At 31.0% G+C, this 21,025-nt stretch overlaps 1 protein-coding gene across 13 annotated transcripts in view; it reads right to left on the bottom strand.

Annotated features, from left to right (window-relative positions):
* Positions 1 to 20,752, bottom strand: part of LOC145291467 (pre-mRNA-processing factor 40 homolog A-like) — a 180,780-nt gene extending 160,028 nt beyond the window's left edge. For 4 of the 13 annotated variants that reach the window (XR_013869422.1, XM_080137330.1, XM_080137334.1 and 1 more), the window contains exons 1-4: positions 20,660 to 20,744; positions 6,332 to 6,383; positions 3,305 to 3,395; positions 638 to 728 (exon numbers count right to left, since the gene is read on the bottom strand). Coding sequence is in view for 12 of the 13 variants with exons in the window: in XM_080137330.1 (XP_079993456.1) it covers positions 638 to 658 (21 nt within the window). In the remaining variant the exon portion in view is untranslated. Of the gene's footprint in view, positions 1 to 637; positions 729 to 3,304; positions 3,396 to 6,331; positions 6,384 to 20,659 lie in introns of all 13 variants that reach the window. The other 9 variants (XM_080137335.1, XM_080137332.1, XM_080137328.1 and 6 more) reach the window with 5 other exon arrangements.
* Positions 20,753 to 21,025: the final 273 nt, after the last annotated feature.

The following is a 21,025-nucleotide window of genomic DNA, read 5'->3' as shown; positions in this document are numbered from 1 at the left end:
AGAATAGTTGAAAATAAGTCATACACCATTCAATATAACCTTACAATTCCTCGAGCTACGTACCTAAAAAAAAAAAAACAGAGCTTTTAAACTTGACCTAGTGATATGGGACAAGAAGGTAAAAGAAATCCAACAGAGCTGATAGGGAAAAGATAACAAAATACCATGGTCTTATACCTGACAGGAAAAGAAACTGGAATCTTAGGAAGATCTCCATCATCCCAATAATTATAGGAGCAACCAGATCATGAAAATGAATTTTAAAAACACCTGGCAAATATACCTAGTGACTCAAGTGCAGGAGAAATACAAACAAGTAAACTTAGAACAGTTAAAATCTTAAGAGTTCTCAGCTGGAATGTACGAAACAGAGGATGAACATCTGGCACTCTGCCCCATACCCATTTAGAACAAAAAAAAAAAAATTTAAAAAAAAAATGGAACTCAGATAAGGAGATTCCATAGCCTGTGAGAGTTACTATTAAGCCTATGATGGACTCCACTGAATCAGAAAATGGAGATACTATAAATATAGTAGCAAACGGTTGAAGAAAGGTTTTTATATGATGACTGCTAACCATGTGTCTCAATAAATTCCAAGATGATTTTAAAGATGGTGTAGAAGAATCAAACTTACCCCAAACGGCGGTCGCATCATTGGATTAGATTGGGATTGTGACGTTCAAGTTGTATCCTGCAAGAAAGAAGATTGGTTTCCTCTTATTAAACTGAAAAAAAGAAAAAAATAAGATAATATCCTTTAAAGACATTTTTAATGTAATCAAAAATATTGATAATTTTATATGAATAGGTTCATTGACAAGAGTTTCTAAAAAAAAAACACAGTGGTTATAATCAGCTAGCGTACTTCCGACATAGCACTACTCGAAATGGTGACAAGGCAAGTTAGTTACTTCACTTTTATTGTTCTTCAAAACTATGGGTCGATACTTTCCCAACTATAATAGTGCACAACTAAGTATAATACAAAGGAATTAAGTGTGTAAAAAAAGTTGAATGTCGACTGAACAGCAAGTTCTGGGAACATATACAAGAAAGAATAGTTGAAATAGTTCAGTATTTCCAATGTGAAGCGATTTATTGAAATAAAATATAACAAAAGGACATTATAGAAAAGTATACAATAAAAATTAACAAAAATATACAGATAAAAATAACACAATCTTTATTTACACTTTTAATAAGAAAATTAAAAAAAAATAAGTTATTTTATTAGAAACTTTAGGGGAAATATGTTTACGTAATTATAAAAATAAGTTTCTTTTTTAATTTTAAAAATTGCTTTATTTATTAGGATTTATATAATAAATCTCTGTTTATGAAAATATGTAAAATTATTGAAATCAAAATAAGAAAATTTCAGACATCATCAAAAAAAATGTATTTATTACATAATATTCCCCAAATAGTTTTAAAATATTACAAGTGTTTTCAATAATTCTTTAACAAAAATAAAACTAATTTCAGCAATTCTTGAAAAAAACTGTTCAATGATCATTAAAAAAAAAAAAAACAATGATTGGAAAAATGTAATGGAAAAAAAAAAAGTACATGTACAGGGGAGATATACGCATGAAAGAAGAAACTGATTTACTTTGTCACCGTTTCTAGTAGCACTACGCCAGAAGTTAGGAAATACGTTAGCTGGCTATAAACCAACACAGTTTTTAATTAATAAGTCTAATTAATGTATTCATTAAAAAAGTTGAGTTTTTAATTAATAGGTTCTGCAAATGTGCTTGTTAAAAAAGGTGACAGTTTTTAATTAATAAATACAACTGATGTGCTCGTTAAATTACAAAAGTAGCTCATTATTTTGAAATTTATAGCAGTTTTTATGTATTTTACTAATTTCATTGAAATTTCATCAAAATCAAACAAAGAAAAATGAGGAAGTATGTATCATTTAGGGGAATGGGACGTTTTGTCATCGTTGATTCGGCAGAGGAATGTTTTAGCATCGCCATTTCAGCAGAGGGACAATTCAGCATCAACCATGCCAGTCAGCATTTTTATAAAGATTTTATAACTTTTTAAGGAGTAAAAGCTTAAAATATTAAGTTCTTTTTTTTTTTTAATTATGAAAAACATTACGAAAATATAATCTCATTGTTGACTGTTTTTGTATTGTTTTAAATAAACACGGTTATTTTCAAGGGTTTTTTTTTAATGAAAAAAAAACAGTCTCGTAGACGATTGAGTGTTGTTGTCTGCTTTTGTGTTGTATTTTAAATAAACACTGTTTGAAGTTTTTAATGTTCATATCACTGTAACTCTTTTTAAAAAAAAATTATCTTTTTGCAAAACTTTTTGTTTACCATCACGCCAAAGCTGTCCATTGACATTTACAGTAAGAACTAGGAATGCATCATCCTACCATCTGGAAATTTGTTTTAAAGACAGTTCAGAAGGGACACGATGCATTTTTCAAACAGTTAATCACTGAATATCACTCTCCACAAAAATTTAAAGATATAGAAATGCTGAGGAACGGATAAAAAGAATCAATGCAAGTTGAATCATTAGACCTATTTATTTCCTGAAAGTTGTTGCAAATAACTGTGAAATAAATACTTAACTTTCATAAGCTTTACAAAAAAAAAAAAAAATATTTCCAGTTAGTTTAAGTTAAAAAACAAAACAAAATAGTTGAAATTCTTTGAAAATTGACTGAAAAATAAATTTTTTTACTTTTTATTAATCCATAAATGATTTTCATGTTTAAAAAAAGAATTTTCAAGAATTAAAGCTTAGAAAAGTTAAAAATTGTTACGTTTTCTTTGAAATTTTTAAATATTTTATTCAAGAAAAAAAAAAAAAAAATTTTTTAAATAAAATATCAATAATAAAACATTTTTAGAAAATATATTTAACCAGTCCGTTTTTTTTTTTTACTTTAAACAATTTAGCTCGAATTTAAATTTTAAAACATTTTGAAAATTATCCTATTAAAATTTCACTTATTTTTTTTTTTTTTTAATTCAGAAGATTTTTTTTCTTTTAATGATTTTTATTTCAATTTTATTCAAGAAAAAGTTATTTGTTTACTGAATTAATTTTTTAAATGTAAACAAAATTTTTATTATAACGACGAAGCGCTAATTTGATGTCGAATTAGTGACACTGAAACGTACCAAACCTACCATTTGATAATGTTTATAACAAAGGTTATAAAGAGAAAGGAAGAACAGAGAGAAAGGAAGGAAACAGATAGAGAAAGGAAAGAAAGGAAAAGAGAGAGAGAGAGATAAGAGAAAGAAAGAGAGAGGAAAGAAAAGTTTACTTTATTTCACTGCAACTAATAACTTCCTTTCATTCAGACTTGACTATGCATAGATGGAGACGATCTTGGTCAGCAAGGCCGGCAAGAAGAGCTGAAAATGCAATTAACATAAATAAATTAAAATGGGGAGGGAATTCTTTTTGTTTATAGATATATTCCATTTAATAGATTAGCCAATCCCATAAAATGTCATTTAAAAACAGTTTTTTTTAAGAATATTTTTTCTGCTTGATATTCCACAAAAGATACTTTAAGATTGACAGTCATGTTACCATCATCCATCAAGAAAAAAAATGCATAATACAAGCCCATTAAAAACGAGTAAAAGTTGTAAAGCCCATTAAAAACGAGTAAAAGTTGTAGCCAATTGATTTAGAATGAGTATTTTTATGGCAAATTGATGGTTAAATCAAGAATACTGTTTTCGTTTTTAATTAATTTTCATTCAAATAGCTTCATATGGATAGAAATAATATATTTTTTACTGAAAAAATTAGCCAGCATTTGCACAAAAAAACAAAATAATAAATAAATAAATAAAAATAAGAAAACTTTCGTTCAACACCTCCCGTGTTTCTGTAAACTGCCCAGATATGGCAGATATGGCACAGTCCTTATACTGCATAAGTACCATGAAAGGAACATGGAAGCATTCAAGAAGTTAAATAAAAAATCATTTCTGGATTTAAAATTTCTAGAGAAATGTTTATGTATTAAAAGATTGAACGTTTTTGAGGCTATTTACATCTAATAATTTTATAAATAGATTAAAAAGAAAAAAAAAAGAACAGCATCAATTCAAAATTGATTATCTAAATGAATAAATGCAAAAGTTTTGTTTTTCTTTTACCCAAACTATATTTATATCAAAACATCTTAATTCAATTATACAATAAAATATTTTCAAATACCTTAGAAATACTGATTGGAACGCTCCCAAAATGCACATATCCAGATGCTTCATTTGCATAATAATTTTAGAAACTCTTCCTAATTAATACCATGCACAATTCATTTCTAATTTTGATCTCAAATTTTCTATTATATAAAGGGCAAAATGGACGCGATCGTTTATATATATATGTCCATGAAAGGGTTTTTGCATCGGCTTCTCGTGTCGGTTGGATTCTAGAAGTTTTTTGATACTTCCTAGATCATAATATCTCACATTCGCAAACGAACGGTTTCTTTTCTTTTTTTTTTTTTTTGATAGAGTTTTAAAAAATTCCCACCGTATTATGGTTTCGAGTGTGTGTTTGTCTTTTTTGTATGAATAAAGTGAAACTAATCGAACACAAATGCCTGGCCTTCGGGCCGGGTACTATCTGTTCTGTAATTGGTCGTTGGTCAATGTAGGGGAAACCCTTTATACGGAGACAATTATTTATGTGGATACTGCTAGAGTGCCCTTTTTTTGAGGGAGCTGGTTTTCCCCCACATTAAAAACAACCTTCATGGGAGGTTTAAAAGCAACGTCATTTCTGCAAGTAATCTTTTTGATTGTCTACGTTTAATTTGAATGCTTTAGACTTACGGTCACTTTCTTTTCCACCTTCGCGTCATGGGTTCAAGCCTGCCTTTTTTGCTCAACACACACTAAAACACCTGGGCAACGCCAGGCACCTAAGCTAATCTCACATATGTGCAATAGTTTGGTTCATATTAATATTACTATTATTAGTAATAGTAGAACTTGCAGGGCTCTACATTGCGAGTGAAACAGTCGCATTTGCGAGTGATTTTTCAAAGTGCCGACTGGAAATAATGAAACGCTTATCTTTTGGTGATTGTATTTCTTTCACTGACAATCTTCCAAAGCTCATACTACTGAGTGAAAAATATCTTTTAAACTTTTTTTTTAAATAAAACGAGCAAAGTTAAATTATTTAAACAATAAAAGTTTAATAGAACAATATACTCTTTTTTTTTTTTTTTAACGAAAGCTGTTTAAAAAATATTTGAAGAAATTAGAATGTTTATACCTTCAAGTATCAACATAAAATTTGTTGTATATTTAGATTTACACTTATAAAAAAAAAATCTTTATGATGTACATACTCGTCACACAAGATATCATATTCTAAAAATCATGTGGGTTTGGCTAGTAGTTTTTCTATTTGGCTAGTAAATGAAAATATTTAGTTGTCAAAGGTCAACTAAAAATAAATTTGTCCATAGAGCCCTGACTTGTAATATTAATTTAAGAGATTTGAAAAAAAAGTTTGAAAATTCAAATGATTTTTTTCAATCATGATTATGTGTTCATACATTTTCGCAAAGCAACAACTTACAATTACTTTATGTACAGACGTGTCTGAGACTTTGTAGACATTCGCAATATATCCATAATTAAAAATGCTTGATTCTCGTTTAGAATTCCTCTTATATTAAAAACAAAAAGAAAAATATGATGTAAGTACTCATGACGAAACAAAAATATCATATTCCAAAAATCAAATTAAATAGGTAGTTTTATTTTTATAAAGAAAACCATTTTTAAATAATTAATAGAAATTTGTAAGCATTACGACATAGATCTAGTAAGTATGAATTGTTGAGTTATCTTGTTTTATTTCTTGAATTTTTTTTTTCAAAATGGCAGGCGAGACAGTCACTCTTCAGATACTAATAAATTTTATTTTTTATTTAAAAATACTTGATCAATTTACATGATTTTTGGAATATGATATTTTCATTTAGTTACAGGTACATGCATCATGTAGATATTTTTTCTTTATTTTTGTTTTTTAATTTAGGGGGAATTCTGAACAAGAACCAGATGTTTTTATGGGAGATATTAATGAATTTGCAAAATTCTGCTTAATTATTCTTAACATTTGATTCGTAAAGTTAACATAAACATAAGAAAATTTCTAAAACCAATAAAGATTGAGCCGAAAAACGATTCCATTAAAAAGCAAACATTTATTGAAACTTTAACATGGCATTTTATAAATTTTACATAAAAGCCTAGTCTAATTTTGTACAACTAGTACACATTTAAAGGGGGAAAAAATGTATACATACGTGGCCCTTAATTCTTCTGGTGACAAAATTTATATCCAAAACTTCAAAATACCTTTGAGAAAAAAAAAATGTAAGAAAAACTGTATGAGTATTCAATTCAAATTTTACAAAAAACAAAGAAAGAAATTATAAAAAACAAAGACTTTTTTAATTTGCAGAAAGTATGATGAAACAAGTGAAGCATGCATGGTCCCCCGAGAGTACACAGTGAATGAGACGTAAAAAAAAAAATGAATAAGCTTAGCATTTGCACCCCCCTTCCTATTTAGCCACAAAAATCACCAGGGGACGTCAAATCCTGGTAAAAATGAACAAACGGTACAGTTTTAGGCCTTAACATATGTAAATTTGAGTTCTGCACCATACAAAAAAAAAGAAATGCCCAAGTTCATCATTTACCTTCTCCCCCATTTAGCCCCAAAAGTCCCCAAGGCCTTAACATATTCAAATTTGAGTTCAGCACCATACAAAACTGCTAAATAGACATTCACAGAAAATTTTGGACAGACATGGCATGAATACTCAAGGCATGGGCGAATGATAGCTTTGTAGAGATAGGATTCTGTCATGTGCAAATAATTCTCTAGCATGGTAGAGGGAGCCCACCTTTGCAGCTGCTTTAGCAATGTCCTCAATTTATTTGTTCCAATTCATATTGCCTGCAAATGTTAAGCGGAGAAGTTTAAATGAGCTCTCAGGTAGGATGTTATTCGTCTTAATTTTCAAGCTATGATTTTTCTCATACACACACACACACACTCATCTTGCAGCCAAGCAAACCAACCAGCGATTACTCCCAAACAAATAACTGGAAACGAGTTTCTTGATTTCCTCATATTATCCAGAGTTACAGGATTCTGGCAAATGTGAGCTTACTTATATTAATTTATTCTTTAACATTACTTTGCAGGGACACAGGAAAACTCAACAATGAAAAGTCATTAAATTTCTTTACTTCCCAAATGCCATATATTATTATCATCATGGAAGATGTCTTGGGGAGGCCTCAAGTTTTGACAGGCTTCTGGGCTTGACCTTTACTCCTGATCTTAAATGGAATACGTACATCAAATCTGTTGCCAAAACCGCTGGAAAAATGGTAGGATCCTTCTATCGATCCAGTAGATATCTCACTGCTGATGCAATTCTCTATCTATATAAGAGCCAGATACGTCCAAGGATGGAGTACTGTTGCCACATATGGGCAGGAGATGGTAGAAAAGACTTGTCCTGCCTTGATAGGGTTCAAAATAGACTTCGTGGCCTGGTGGGAGATGTTCTTTTCTCTTCGCTGCAACCTCTGTCTCACAGAAGAGATGTTGCGAGTTTGTCTCTGCTTTATCGTTATTTTCATGGAAAGTGTTCAACTGAGCTTCAATCTATGGTCTCCCTTGCCAAACTTTCACAAGAAACACTTGACTAGCTGAAAACATTATCAATAATTTTCCCCACTCTTTATCTGTACCTAAAGCTAAACATAGATTCCATGATCAAAGCTTCTTTCTTAGAACTGCACGCCTGTGGAATTGTCTTCAGTTTTCCTGCTTTCCAGCTTTCTATAATATGGTTGTCTTCAAGTCCAACGTGAACAAATTTCTGATGAGCCGTTCCACTTAAGTTAACAAATTTACCGAACTTCCATTACTATCGATTACTATATTGTCCTTTTGACTACTCTACACTCTTTAACCCTTATCCTTGAGTGGCCTATCGGCCTTGATAAGTGGTGACGTTTATGTAAAAAAAAAAAAAAAAAGACTCAGCCATTATTTGAGTTATCGGCAAGGATTAAATATAAATTGCAAAGAAGAAATGTCAATATAGAAAAGCTTTCAGCAAAAACTTAATATACTTTTGATATTGCACTAAAGTTTTAGAGAATACAATTATCTAACAAAAAAAAATGTTTTTGAGGCTTCAGAGCATAAAATGCACCAGTTAACCTATCACGCTTAATTTTAAAAAAATATTTTTATTGATCTAGCACATTTTAATTCATTTGTCAACAGTCTCCTTTCAGGTTGATACATTTGTCTAACAATCCAATGCCTAATTTATAGATGATTTGTATTTAGTCCCAAAATATACCTTAGTTTTCAATATCATTTCCTCATTAGAGATAAATATTTTTTCCAGTAAGTCTCTTGTGTGTCATGAGTAACTTACTGGAATCCATATTAAATAAAGAAGTAGTCAACCACCTCGGCAGAAATAACCTCCTTAGTGACATGCAATATGGTTCCCGTTCTGCTAAATCTACAGCTGATGTGCTAACAGTTATATCTCATAGGATTAGTGAATCTCTCGACAAAGGCTTCCTTTCTAGGGCAATTGCTCATGACATATCAAAGGCCTTCGATAAGGTGTGGCATAAGGGCCTACTTCACAAGATTTCCAGTTACGGTATAACTGGAAATGTTTTCTCAATAATTAAATCATTTCTCTCTGATAGGCTCATAAGAGTAGTGGTTAATGGGCAGCAATCAGAGGCCCACAGTGTTAATGCTGGAGTCCCTCAGGGGTCCATCCTGGGCCTAACTCTCTTCCTGATCTACATCAATGATCTCCCAAAACACATACTTAAATCATTCGTTGAAATCTATGCTGATGACACGACTATCTATGGCAACACATCAAAGGCTGTAAATGACAAAGCTCTCTTTGATTCCCTCTCCTCTGATCTTGAGCGCATGGTACAGTGGGGGAAGAGGTGGCTGATTATTTTTAATGCAGCTAAAATCAAGCTCCTATCTTTACATCATCAATGCTCTGTTCCTCATCTAGCATCAATTGAAATGGATGGCTCTCGTCTTGGAGAGGCTTCATGTTTTGACAAGCTCCTGGGTTTGACCTTTACTCCTGATCTGAAGAGGAAGACGTATATCAAGTCTGTTGCCCAGGCCGCTGGGAAAATGGTGGGATCCTTCTACCGCTCCAGAAGATATCTCACTACTGATGCAATTCTCTATCTGTATAAAAGCCAAGTACGTCCAAAGATAGAGTACTGCTGCCACATCTGGGCTGGAGCTTCTAAAAACAGCCTATCCTGCCTTGACAAAGTACAAAATAGACTTCGTACATTAGTGGGGGATGCCCTGTTCTCTTCCCTGCAACCTCTCTCCGACAGAAGAGACGTTGAGAGCCTGTCTTTGCCTTATCATTATTTCCATGGCAAGTGCTCGTCTGAGCTCCAATCTCTGTTCCTCCCTTCGCCACTCTTTCACGATAAACACCCATCTAGCTAAAACCACTGTCAGTAATTTCCCCCACTCTTTATCTGTGCCTAAATCAAAACGTAGATTCCATGAACAAAGCTTCTTTCTGAGAAGTGCACACCTGTGGAATTCTCTTCCGTTTGCCTGTTTCCCACCCGACTACAACTTGGATGTCTTCAAGTCCAACATAAACAAATTCCTGACAAACCGCCCCCTTAAGTAAGACACTTTATCAAATCTCCAATACCAACTATTACTACGATATCCCATTGATTATTGTCCACACAATAACCCTTATCCCCGAGTGGCTTCCAGGCCCTGATAAGTGGTGATCCCCCATGCAAAAAAAAAAAAATTTTTTATCGATAACACAATCTATGAACTTATTGAGTAATGTTATAATTTTAAATAGCATTTTTATTGGTGTGTCATGTTTAATTTCTAAATAGCATGTTCAGATGTGTCTATTTATCTTTATAAGAGGCTTTGTGAATGCAAGAACGATACAAAAAAACATACTATAAATAGGACACTTAGAATCCTGAAGAGATCTTTCAGTTGGAATATATGAGATAGCGTCTGAATGCCTCACATCTGGTAGTATGCCCCATCCTTAGATAGAACAAATAAGAATTGATCAAGACAAGAATTCCAATCGATAGAGAACAACTACAGGACAGATTTAGATCGACACTAGTTTGGCCTGAATCTCTGCACACACACATAGCTCTGTAAATGAATAGAAAATAACAGACCTGTTTAGATTTATTTTATATGTAGAGTGCATTTTTCTTTTTTAAATATATTTAAAAAACTTTTTATAAAACTATTTACACTAAATACAAGGTAAGTTTTTAATGCAAGGAACAAAACATAATACACATTAATAAATAGATGTTTTCTTTTTTTTTTTTTAACTAAAAATATCAATCCAGAGTGCCTCATTTTGAGGAGCTTGTCCCTCCCATAATGAGACACCATGGATTAGAATAGTGGGTTTTTCCTTATTTAAAAAATAAAATGTCAGCCATTAAAAAGTATAGTTTAAATAGTTTTAGAGTACCCAGTAAAGAGTTATCTTTTTAAATATTTAGGGGTATTCAGCTCTGTTTAGAACAAATATCACATTCATAATTATCCCCAACAAATAGTTTTTAAGATATTAAGGCTTTTATTATCCAAGGTATCCCTACTGTTGTCGCCATGTTTGTTTTAGCACGAGCAAAAAAAAAAAAAAAAAAGCAAATATTGCAGAATTTTTAATTTAAAATACAATAAACTATGACCGAATACTTTTACAATTTTTTTTTTTTTTTACACTTATCAAGGCCCAGTGGCCATTCGAGGTTAATGGTTAATGAGTGTACTGTAGAAATTGGACAATATAGTAATCGTTAATAATGGAAATTCAGTAAATTTGTTAAGTGGAACGGCTCATCAAGAACTTGTTTACGTTAGACTTGAAGACAACCATATTGTAGTCAGCTGGAAAGCAGGAAAACGGTAGACACTTCCATATGGCGTGCAGTTCTAAGAAAGAAGCTTTTTTCATGGAATCTACGTTTAGGTTTAGGCACAGAGAAAGAATGTTTCTGTTACAATTTACCATGCCTCAATAAAACAACAGCAATACATGTTGCCTTTTCTCGGACTAGTTCCTCTGATATTGTGGTTGATGTTCTGACTGTTTTTTTTATTGGTCTCTGCTTCGTGACCTTAACCTTTGTCTTAATTTGCTTAATAAACAAACTTGCCTGTGCTCAGTCGAACATTTTCCATGAAAATAATGATACAGCAGAGACAAACTCGCAACATCTCTTCTGTGATTTGGTTGGTTGTTTTTGTTTTACGGCATATCAACCCTTTTCAGGTTATTTAATGCCGAATTCAAAGATTTTGAAGAAATATTTTTTTAATAGAATATATTTGTTGTTTTCAAGTTGGTTTCTATTTAACCCATAGTTGGGACCCTAACAGGTACTACTACTCTGGGTCAGAGTGGACCTGGGAGCAATGGCAATTAAAAGGTGACTCCACACTTCCCAAAGCCCACAAGCTGGGGCCTCACCATCGGATATAGTTTAAAGTCATATCCAGGGCCTCTCTTCTGTGAGATAGAGGTTGCAGGGAAGAGAAAAGGATATCTCCTATGAGGCTACGAAGTCTATTTTGAACTATCAAGGCAGGACAAATCCTTTCTAGCAGCTCCTGCCTAGATGTAAAGCCAAATTAATTTTCAGTCATTTTTACATGCATTTTATTTTGTGTCAGATTTCAGAAGCAAAATAATTCAATCTAGTTACGCTTTAACAGACATTAATTATTAATGGCAAAGAAAAAATATCTTACTAAACGCTCATATTATCACCATCATATTTGGTTTAACATCCATTTTAAATGCCGATATGTGTTGAAGGCTTTTAATAATTGACTTTTAAATTTACCCATCTCTGGCCAGGTCATTAGTTACATCATTCGTTCTGACCATTTCTCCTGAATTTTTGACTAGGCCTTTCCCTACCAACTGAGCCTGCCACATTTACTAACTCAAAAGCTCTCATTCATTCTTTCCATGTAAACAAACTAACAAAGTCTCCTGTTCTGCATACAGATCTTGTTATAACTGTCTTCATTTCTCTCCATGCAAAGCATATCCTCAACAGACCTAAAAGACTTAAACCGAAACACAAGCATATTGCACTGAATGAGACCATCCTTTAGTTAAAAAAAACTCATCTTGTGCAATCTAACAATTACTTCAATTCACAATATTCATGCCTTTTGTCGTACTTGTGTAACCATTTAGTATAATGGTTAGTGTTTACTAATGGAATCAGAGACAGAGGTTCAATTCTTGGTCGAATCATACTAAAAACTAAAAAAAAAAATAAAAAAAAAAAATATTTGATGTCTTCTTGCTAAACATTCAACATTATAAGGGAAGAATGTAGGAACTAGGATACCATTAGAGACTAAGGAGAGGCACGTGCTAGTGTGATTACAAGGAGTGGATGGGTTAAATTTAGGGAACTCCGGCTTTTACTAACTAGCAGAGCAACACCACTGTCTACCAAGGAAAGAGTACCAGGTATGTGTATGCAATCTTATCATGGAGGGTTAAAAAACAAATGGTGACTGGAAATAAATGATATAAGAATGATGCGTAATGTGATGGTATTGTCATGTTGAAAGAATGGATGGGAATTCTTGGGTTAGTAGATGCAAAACAGATAGCAACTCCAGTTCACAAGAGAACAGCAAAGAAAACATAGAAAGTGATAACAATGGACTTGAGAGGAAAAAGTATAAAGATCTCACGAGAGATATGTTAGCTTAAAAGTCAATCTCTACAAACCAATGGACATTAAGCTGATAATGATGAAAAGGAAGAGTCATTTTAATACAAACTAGCAGGAAGACCCAACATTGCTAGAGATTGAATGATGATCAACGGATGTTTCATACTCCCATATTTTTATTGTTATCGAAATCAGATACATCTCACTTTCAATCAAATCAATTAATTGCCTACTTTAACTGGGGACCCATCGCACTGCTTCCTGTGCTTCCTTGCAGTGACACAATCCACACTACATTGCACTGTAGGGAACCTACTATTGATTTCATAAAATTATTTTTTATATAATAGTTTAAATTAAAGGTTAAAATGGAAAAGTCAAGTACCATGGTTCAACTGTGTTCTAAACAGAAATATTCATTTCGCACGACGGCGTTGTCATATAACAGAACCTACTGTTGATTTTATGTCAGACCATTCAGCTTGTGTGGTAATAAAACTTCTCAAACGCACTTGTGATGTTAGATTGTGTAAGGTGTTGCCTGTTCCTTCTTTTATCAAATTATTTCAATTACCGATACTTATCAAAGACATTCCAATACAAAACTTATCAAAAACACTGCTAGGTATATGTATGAAATTTCATAACAATCAGCCCAGCCATTTTGGAGTCTATAAGGAACGAACTCACAAAGTTCCCTTTACATAATAGCACAGATTTGAAAATTTTATTAATTTTATATAAAATAAATTAACAAACTTGTCTGATTTGAAAGTTTGTATCTTTTTCAGTCACATTAGTTTTTTTACCCATAATATATATTTTCATTGATTTCTCATCATCCTTCAAGGCATTACATCCTCCTTTTGAAGAAGTAGTGTTGTATCTGCTGTTTTCATGAGATTACCTTTTTAGGCAGTACCTCCTTCTCTGAGGACCGAGTAACAATTTCTTTTTGTGGCAAACATTTTAAATAAACACCCAAAAGTTTGAACTTCTAAGCATTTTCATATTAAAATATTTCAAAACTAAATTTTTTTTAAAGTGCATATAATTAGACAGCCTTTAAACTTGAACAATGTAAATCAGAAATTTAGTGTTTGGAAGTCAGAATTCACTGGTGATTGATACACAAAGATCTTTGCATGAATAAGCGGTACTTCTACATATTTGAACCGAACCAAACCAAACTAAATATAAAAGGGTTAGGATTAAAAAACAAAAACAGAAACAGTTTGGTTGAAATTCTATAAAAGTACCAAATATTTTTGATAGAGTGGGTGAAGCATAATGGGAAGATTTTAAAGGAAAAGAGAAAATTTTATATTAAAAGTTACGAAAAAAAGCAAGTGTGTGTTTTTTTGTCAGTAAATGTACACCACATGCATAATAATGAGTCCATTTTTGAGTTGTTTTCTGAAATCATGTCCGTGGAAAAAAATATGAATTCTAAGACAACCTTACGAAAATTGGTAACATGTTTTAGGTGGTTGTGCATCATCTCCTCAATAAAAATCCCATTGTGAAAACCAAACCACTAATGATAGCCTGTTCCAACATGCAACATAATAGGTATTTGAAGAGCTTTATATTTATAGCTATCACTACTATAATGAAAAATACACTGGCCCAAAGCCAGACCGGCCTGCACGCCCTCCGGGGCCCGGGTGACATGATCAAAGTGTAGTATCTGTTCCGACAGATGCTGCAAGCTATGACTAGCAAAGACCAGATGTGGGGGCAACCCCACATGCTTGACCTTTAACCAGCTCCCATTTCCCTCCTCTCGGGAGCTGGTCCCCTTTTTCCCTTCCCCCTCCCTTGACTCCTCACAATAAAAATTGGCCTTGTGCCTAATTTGTTCGGTGGGGGAGCAAATAAATACCTACTATAATGAAAAATACAGAACGTCCCAATAAAATGATAACTAGATGAGATATAGAACATGGAGGAAGTGGTTAGCCATTTTCTGTGAACTGGTCCAGGATCAACGTAATTGGAATGCGATGGTTTAAGATGCAGCTTGTATTCAGGTGGAAGCTGATTCCATCCGACCAGGATGATAACCGCTCGAAATCAAGAAATATAGAATAGCAGACAAATTTTATAAACACTTAAGCAATATGTATTTTCACCTAGACAATCTTTTCTACCATTTTTATCCTATGGATATAGAACATAAATGTTATAAAAACAAGCTCATTGTTAAAAACCTATTCAAATTACTAACTATTCCTGTCTATAGGGAGTCGAATCAGAAATAGAACTTTCTTTTTATGCGAATATAAAAATAGAACTTTCTTTTTATGCGAATATAAAAATAGAACTTTCTTTTTATGCGAATATAAAAATAGAACTTTCTTTTTATGCGAATATAAAAATAGAACTTTCTTTTTATGCGAATATAAAAATAGAACTTTCTTTTTATGCGAATATAAAAATAGAACTTTCTTTTTATGCGAATATAAAATAGAACTTTCTTTTTATGCGAATATAAAAATAGAACTTTCTTTTTATGCGAATATAAAAATAGAACTTTCTTTTTATGCGAATATAAAAATAGAACTTTCTTTTTATGCGAATATAAAAATAGAACTTTCTTTTTATGCGAATATAAAAATAGAACTTTCTTTTTATGCGAATATAAAAATAGAACTTTCTTTTTATGCGAATATAAAAATAGAACTTTTATTCAAACAGTTTTTATTTGAACTTTTATAACAAAATTAGGTACTCATGCAAAGAGTGATCCGTGCTGAAATAATACCGTTATTATTTAAAAAGCCATTCTTAACATGGGGAGGGTGTTTTGTACCTATTCTGTACTTTAACCTTACAATTGAATAAAAAAAAAAAACATATCATAAAACTTTAATTAAACGTGGAAATACGATTTTAAAAAATAGCGCGGGTTACTCTCTGCATATTAGCACCCAAAATTATAACTTTTATAATAAAAATATGTTTATGAACATTTTATTTTTTTATACTTATTAACTGTTTTTTTTTTTTTTTTAACTTTTACAATAAAAATATATTATGGGCTGTTTTTAAAACATCAGAGGTGTTTCTATATATATATTTTTATTTATTTTTTTTTTACATCAAACATAAAAATAGAATAGCTATAAACAAAATATTTACGAACTATTTTTTTAGTTAATGTGTCGGCTGTTTCTTTTATGTCTTTTAACAGTGTTTGTGATGTACAATTCTGCTGCTGACATCATCCCATCGACTAATTTGTTTATGATTTTAAAATTGATGTAGCACTTTTAAAAAAGGACCTCTCCTTAAACAAAATCTCGTTGGAATTCACATTAAAAGTTATATATATATATAATTTAAAGGAGATTAGAACAATAGTCTAAAGAGCAGAGTGTATTCAATTATACACTGTATTTTAATGTAATAGTGAAATTACTAGTTTAATTAAAATACAGGAAAGAAAAAGTGCTCGTTGTAATTTAGATATATAATAAGCTCGATAGGTAAATATCCTAGAGCTAATTTAATATTTAGTAATGTGATTGATAATTTAAAAATCAAATTATAATTAAATTAAAAATCTGTTTCATAAAGAGGGAACAACAACAAAATCAATTATAATTGATTTTGTTGTTGCTTCTTATGAAACAGATTTTTAATTTAATTATAATTTGATTTTTAAATTATCAATCACAATACTAAATATATATATATATATATATATATATATATATATATATATATATATACACATACATACAAAATCTCATTTCATATTAGTAAAAAAATTTTTAAAAATAAAAAATAAAAAACAGTGCATAAACATGTTTTGGCACTTCACGGGGAACGTCGACCATGCGTAAACGGGTTTTAATTTAATGGCTGCTCCCTGAGGTTTTCTTTCACTTTCTTCGTATATATCTCATACACTTTTTTTTTTTTAATCGCGCGTGTATTTATTTTATTTTTGGAACTTTTTTTTATTTCTTTAATTGAATTTGATTCATACTTTTATTTCGTTCGTGTTTTTATTTTATTTTGATTTGTTTTGTTATATTTTCCCCACTAAATATTTGTATTTTTTTTTGTTACATTTATTTTTCATACATATTAAAAAAAATGCTTTTGGTTTTTTTTTTTGGTTTACATAGTACCTTCAAAAAAGTTTTGAAAATAAAATAAAAACAAGCACGAAATAAAAGTATGAATCAAATTAAAGAAATAAAAAAAAATTCAAAAACTAAAACAAATACACGCTTGATTAAAAAAAAAAAAAAAAAAAAAGTGTACGAGATATATACGAAGAAAGTGAAAAAAAAAACCTCAGGTAGCAGCCATTAAATTAAAACCAGTTTACGCAAGGTCCACATCCCCTGTAAAGAAGTGCCCATGTTTTTATTATAAAGGTTATAATTTTGTTATAAAAATTCGAATAAAGACTTTCAATAAAACTATTTTTAAATTTGCATTAAAAAAAGATACATTATATAGTTTTGGTCATCCGTACCTAAAAATTTGCGTCACTTCTGCCGAATGGATTTGTAAACAAAGAAGTCCGATGCTTAACTAAAGCCAAAACTTTTGCAGATATGTAGAGGAGTAACTTATCTTGCCTTCGATAACATTTATTTGTTATTGGTTTTGACCACTTTTTCGTAACTCTGTGGATTGTAAATAAACCCAAAAGATATTGTGAAACTTGAATTTAACTTGAAAATACGATTTAAAAAAAAAAAAAAAAAAAGCACGGTAACATCAGTTCATAAGCACCAAAAAATTACAAAAAAACTCCAATAAGATTTCAAACGAAAAAAAAATGCGTGACCAAACACGTGTGTAACGAAAAATGCGTATAATCCAAATATTAACTCGAAAATTTCGATTCGATTGCTTAAAGTTAAAAAATAAAATAAAAAATTATATTTTTAGGTGCTTATTCAAATTAGCACTTAAAAGAAAATAATGTACTCGTTATAGAACCATGTCATATTCCAAAAATTTCGTAAATCAATTAAGTAGTTTTTATTATTCAAGAAAAATTTTACGACTAAGCGAGTTGTGGTGTTTTTCGTCGGACATGATGAAATCCGATGAAATAAATAAGACAACTGAAATCGAAGTGCCGAGGTCAAAAATCAATCTTATGTTCAATATAGTTCAGTAGTAAAATCGCTACAACTCGAAAATTGATTTTTTTTTTTTTTTTTTTTTTTTTTTTTAGTTTAAAAAATAACTACTTGATCGATTTTTACTTAATTTTCGGAGTGCTTTGTGGTAGAGTTGACGAATCGATTTTTTTTAAATATGTCGTTTTGAGCAAAAACAATTGTCATGTCGAAAATAGTAATATATCCAAAAATTACGAAAATCCTTCGAGTATGTTTTTAATAGTCTAGACAACAAATGTACCTATTTACAATGCCCACGGGACAGTGTTAGACACCAGGGTCGTTTTTTAACGTGGAGAAAAAGTACAAAAATAAAAAAAAAAATTGTCTAAGTCGTGAAGGACTGACTGCTCCTCCACCGAAAGAGAACAAGAATTGGAAGAAGAACAGAAACTACACTTTGATCTTGGCCAAAAGGCCAAGACAACAAATATTGTAGCCATAAACATGATAAACAAGTCATCTGAAATATTAGATCAGAGTTATATCCCCTGCGTATAGACTCTTACTATCTACTTTATAACGGCTAAGAAAAATGCAATTTTACGTAAAAATTGCTTTTAATTATAAACATCTGGGTTTGTACACATAGATTCGAAAAAGTTGTCAAAAAACAAATATTATCAAAGGCAAGATAAGTTACTTTTTTCTATTTAACTGGATAATTTTTTAGTGTTTTTATTTCATGTAACATGTTTATTCAGCTCGAAAAACATACGATGTTTACCGATGTATTTGAAAATTGCAAATGGCGGGGTACTCTCTGGTAAACACGGCAAGTTTGTGAAAATGAATTAAAACTATAAACCTAAAATAATACTGTATGTAACTAGCTCAATATGTTACCGTAACAATGTTACGGCGTAACATAGCCTGACATATATGGGTTTTAACAGTATTTTGTGTATTTTTTAGTTTTAACTCATTTCCCCAAACTTATCGGTTTCACCAGAGTGACCCAGACGCACTGACCTGTGCTAACGCCATTTGCAATTTTCAAATACATCGGTAAACATTGTATGTTTTTCGAGCTGAATAAACATGTTACATTAAATAAAAACACTAAAACATTATCCAGTTAGGTAGAAAAGTAACTTATCTTGCCTTTGATAACATTTATTTGTTATATATTTGTTTTTTGACAACTTTTTTCGAATCTATGTGTAGTAATACAAACCTAAATAATTTTCTATTTAATGATTTTTCGTAATTTTTGGATATAATTACTATTTTCGGCATGACAAATACGTAATATTGTTTTGCTTAAAATTTTAATTTTGCTTCATAAGATAAGATTTTTTGAATATGACATCTTCGTTCTGTAACGAGTAGTACAGTACACCAATAATACACCATACAGATTTTTTTTGTATTTTCTTTTAATTGCCGCCATAAGTGCCAATTTGAATAAGCATCGATTTTTAAATAAAGTCTGAGGTTTGAAAAAGTTGTCAAAAAAACAAATACGTAACAAACAAATATTGGCAAAGGCAAGAAGTTACTTTTCTACCTAACTGGATAAGTTTTTAGTGTTTTTATTCAATGTAAAATGTTTATTATGTATTTGTTTTTGACAGCTTTTTCGTACCTCTGTGGATTGTTAATACAAACCCAACAAAAATATCGTAAAAATTGAATTTAACTTTGAAATACTGTATATAAATATAGCGCAGTAACATAGATGCACAAGTATCGTTTTTTAAATGAAATCAAAAAATCAATAATCAGAAAATGTTAAAGGGATAGATAGACAGATATACACACACACACAACCCACGTTTGTTGTATATATTTTTAAACATGGTTTTGTTTTGTTAGCTATTGTACAAAAAAAAATGCCTAATTATTTTTTAATAGATAGGTACAAGTTATCCACATGTAACTGTTTCGACGCATCATTACTGTTCAGTGTGGCTAGACGTAGTAAGTGATTTCAGACTTAGGTTCGAAACCACATCATCTACCTAAGGATAGATGTGTCAACACCAATTATACGAATAGCAGTCGCTGATTGATTGACCGATAACAGATCGATCAGAAAGTACTAGAAGGACTTATCTCACTAAAAAAAACATAAAGACCGAGTAAGTTTTATGTTAGACAATAATAACAATGATTTTTTTTTTCAATATTCCCACACAACGTGGCCCAAAATAAGTGAGGGGTCGCTTTTTAGTTATAACTATCACATAAAATGGGTCCCCATTTTATGACCACTACCGGCATGCTTATGAGGGACACAAATAAAAAGGACAGTAAACAAGTTTTTGTTTTCCTTTATGTAAAATAAATATTTAAACTCGAAATGTAAATGCTATTCAGTAAATATAATCGAATAAACGGTCAAATATGTTAAAAGGATAAAGTAAATTTTTAAAATGCGTAAATAAAACTGTTTTTATTCTTTTTCTTCGAATAAAGTTTCCGTTTTTAAACACAAGAAAAGGCCAACTGAGCCAGAGAAGGAAGCGAGGTAACATTCAAACAAAAAACACAAGTTTTGCTTCGAATAAAACTGCAAGGAACATCTGTACAAGATGGATACGTCTAGTGACATTTAGATTTTCAATAAAAAGTCAGAATTTTCAACGAGTAAAGTGAAAATAAAGTATATAAAGACACGATAACGCGTTGGAAAATAAAAATCGTTCAACTTACCGCCATTGTTGGGGGGGAGGGGTTAACTGAGAATGGTTACAGCGCGGAGCAACAAAAGGGCAGGTAATTCTTCCGCCGGAAGTAACAAAATTAAGGATTACTATTTACTCTTGTCAATGATGATGATTACAAAGAACATCAGCAGAAAATCTCAACAACAACCATCACGATTTTTTTTTTTCGTATATCTTTTTTTTTTATTATTATTATTATTATTATTATTATAATATAAGGCTCTTATTTTTCAAATAATTTATATTCGATGGGATAAAAAAATTAAGTAAACCTTTTATGATTATGAAGATGGTGAATGTTAACGAGAGTGGGACGTGGGATTGACGCCATGTTGTTTTGTAAGATTTTTAG

Source organism: Euprymna scolopes, chromosome 12, assembly GCF_053919585.1.
Source record: "Euprymna scolopes isolate OS-2025 chromosome 12, ASM5391958v1, whole genome shotgun sequence".
Lineage (NCBI taxonomy): Eukaryota > Metazoa > Mollusca > Cephalopoda > Sepiida > Sepiolidae > Euprymna > Euprymna scolopes.
The sequence above is the reverse complement of the archived record's forward strand: the minus strand, read 5'-3'. Positions and strand labels throughout refer to the sequence as shown.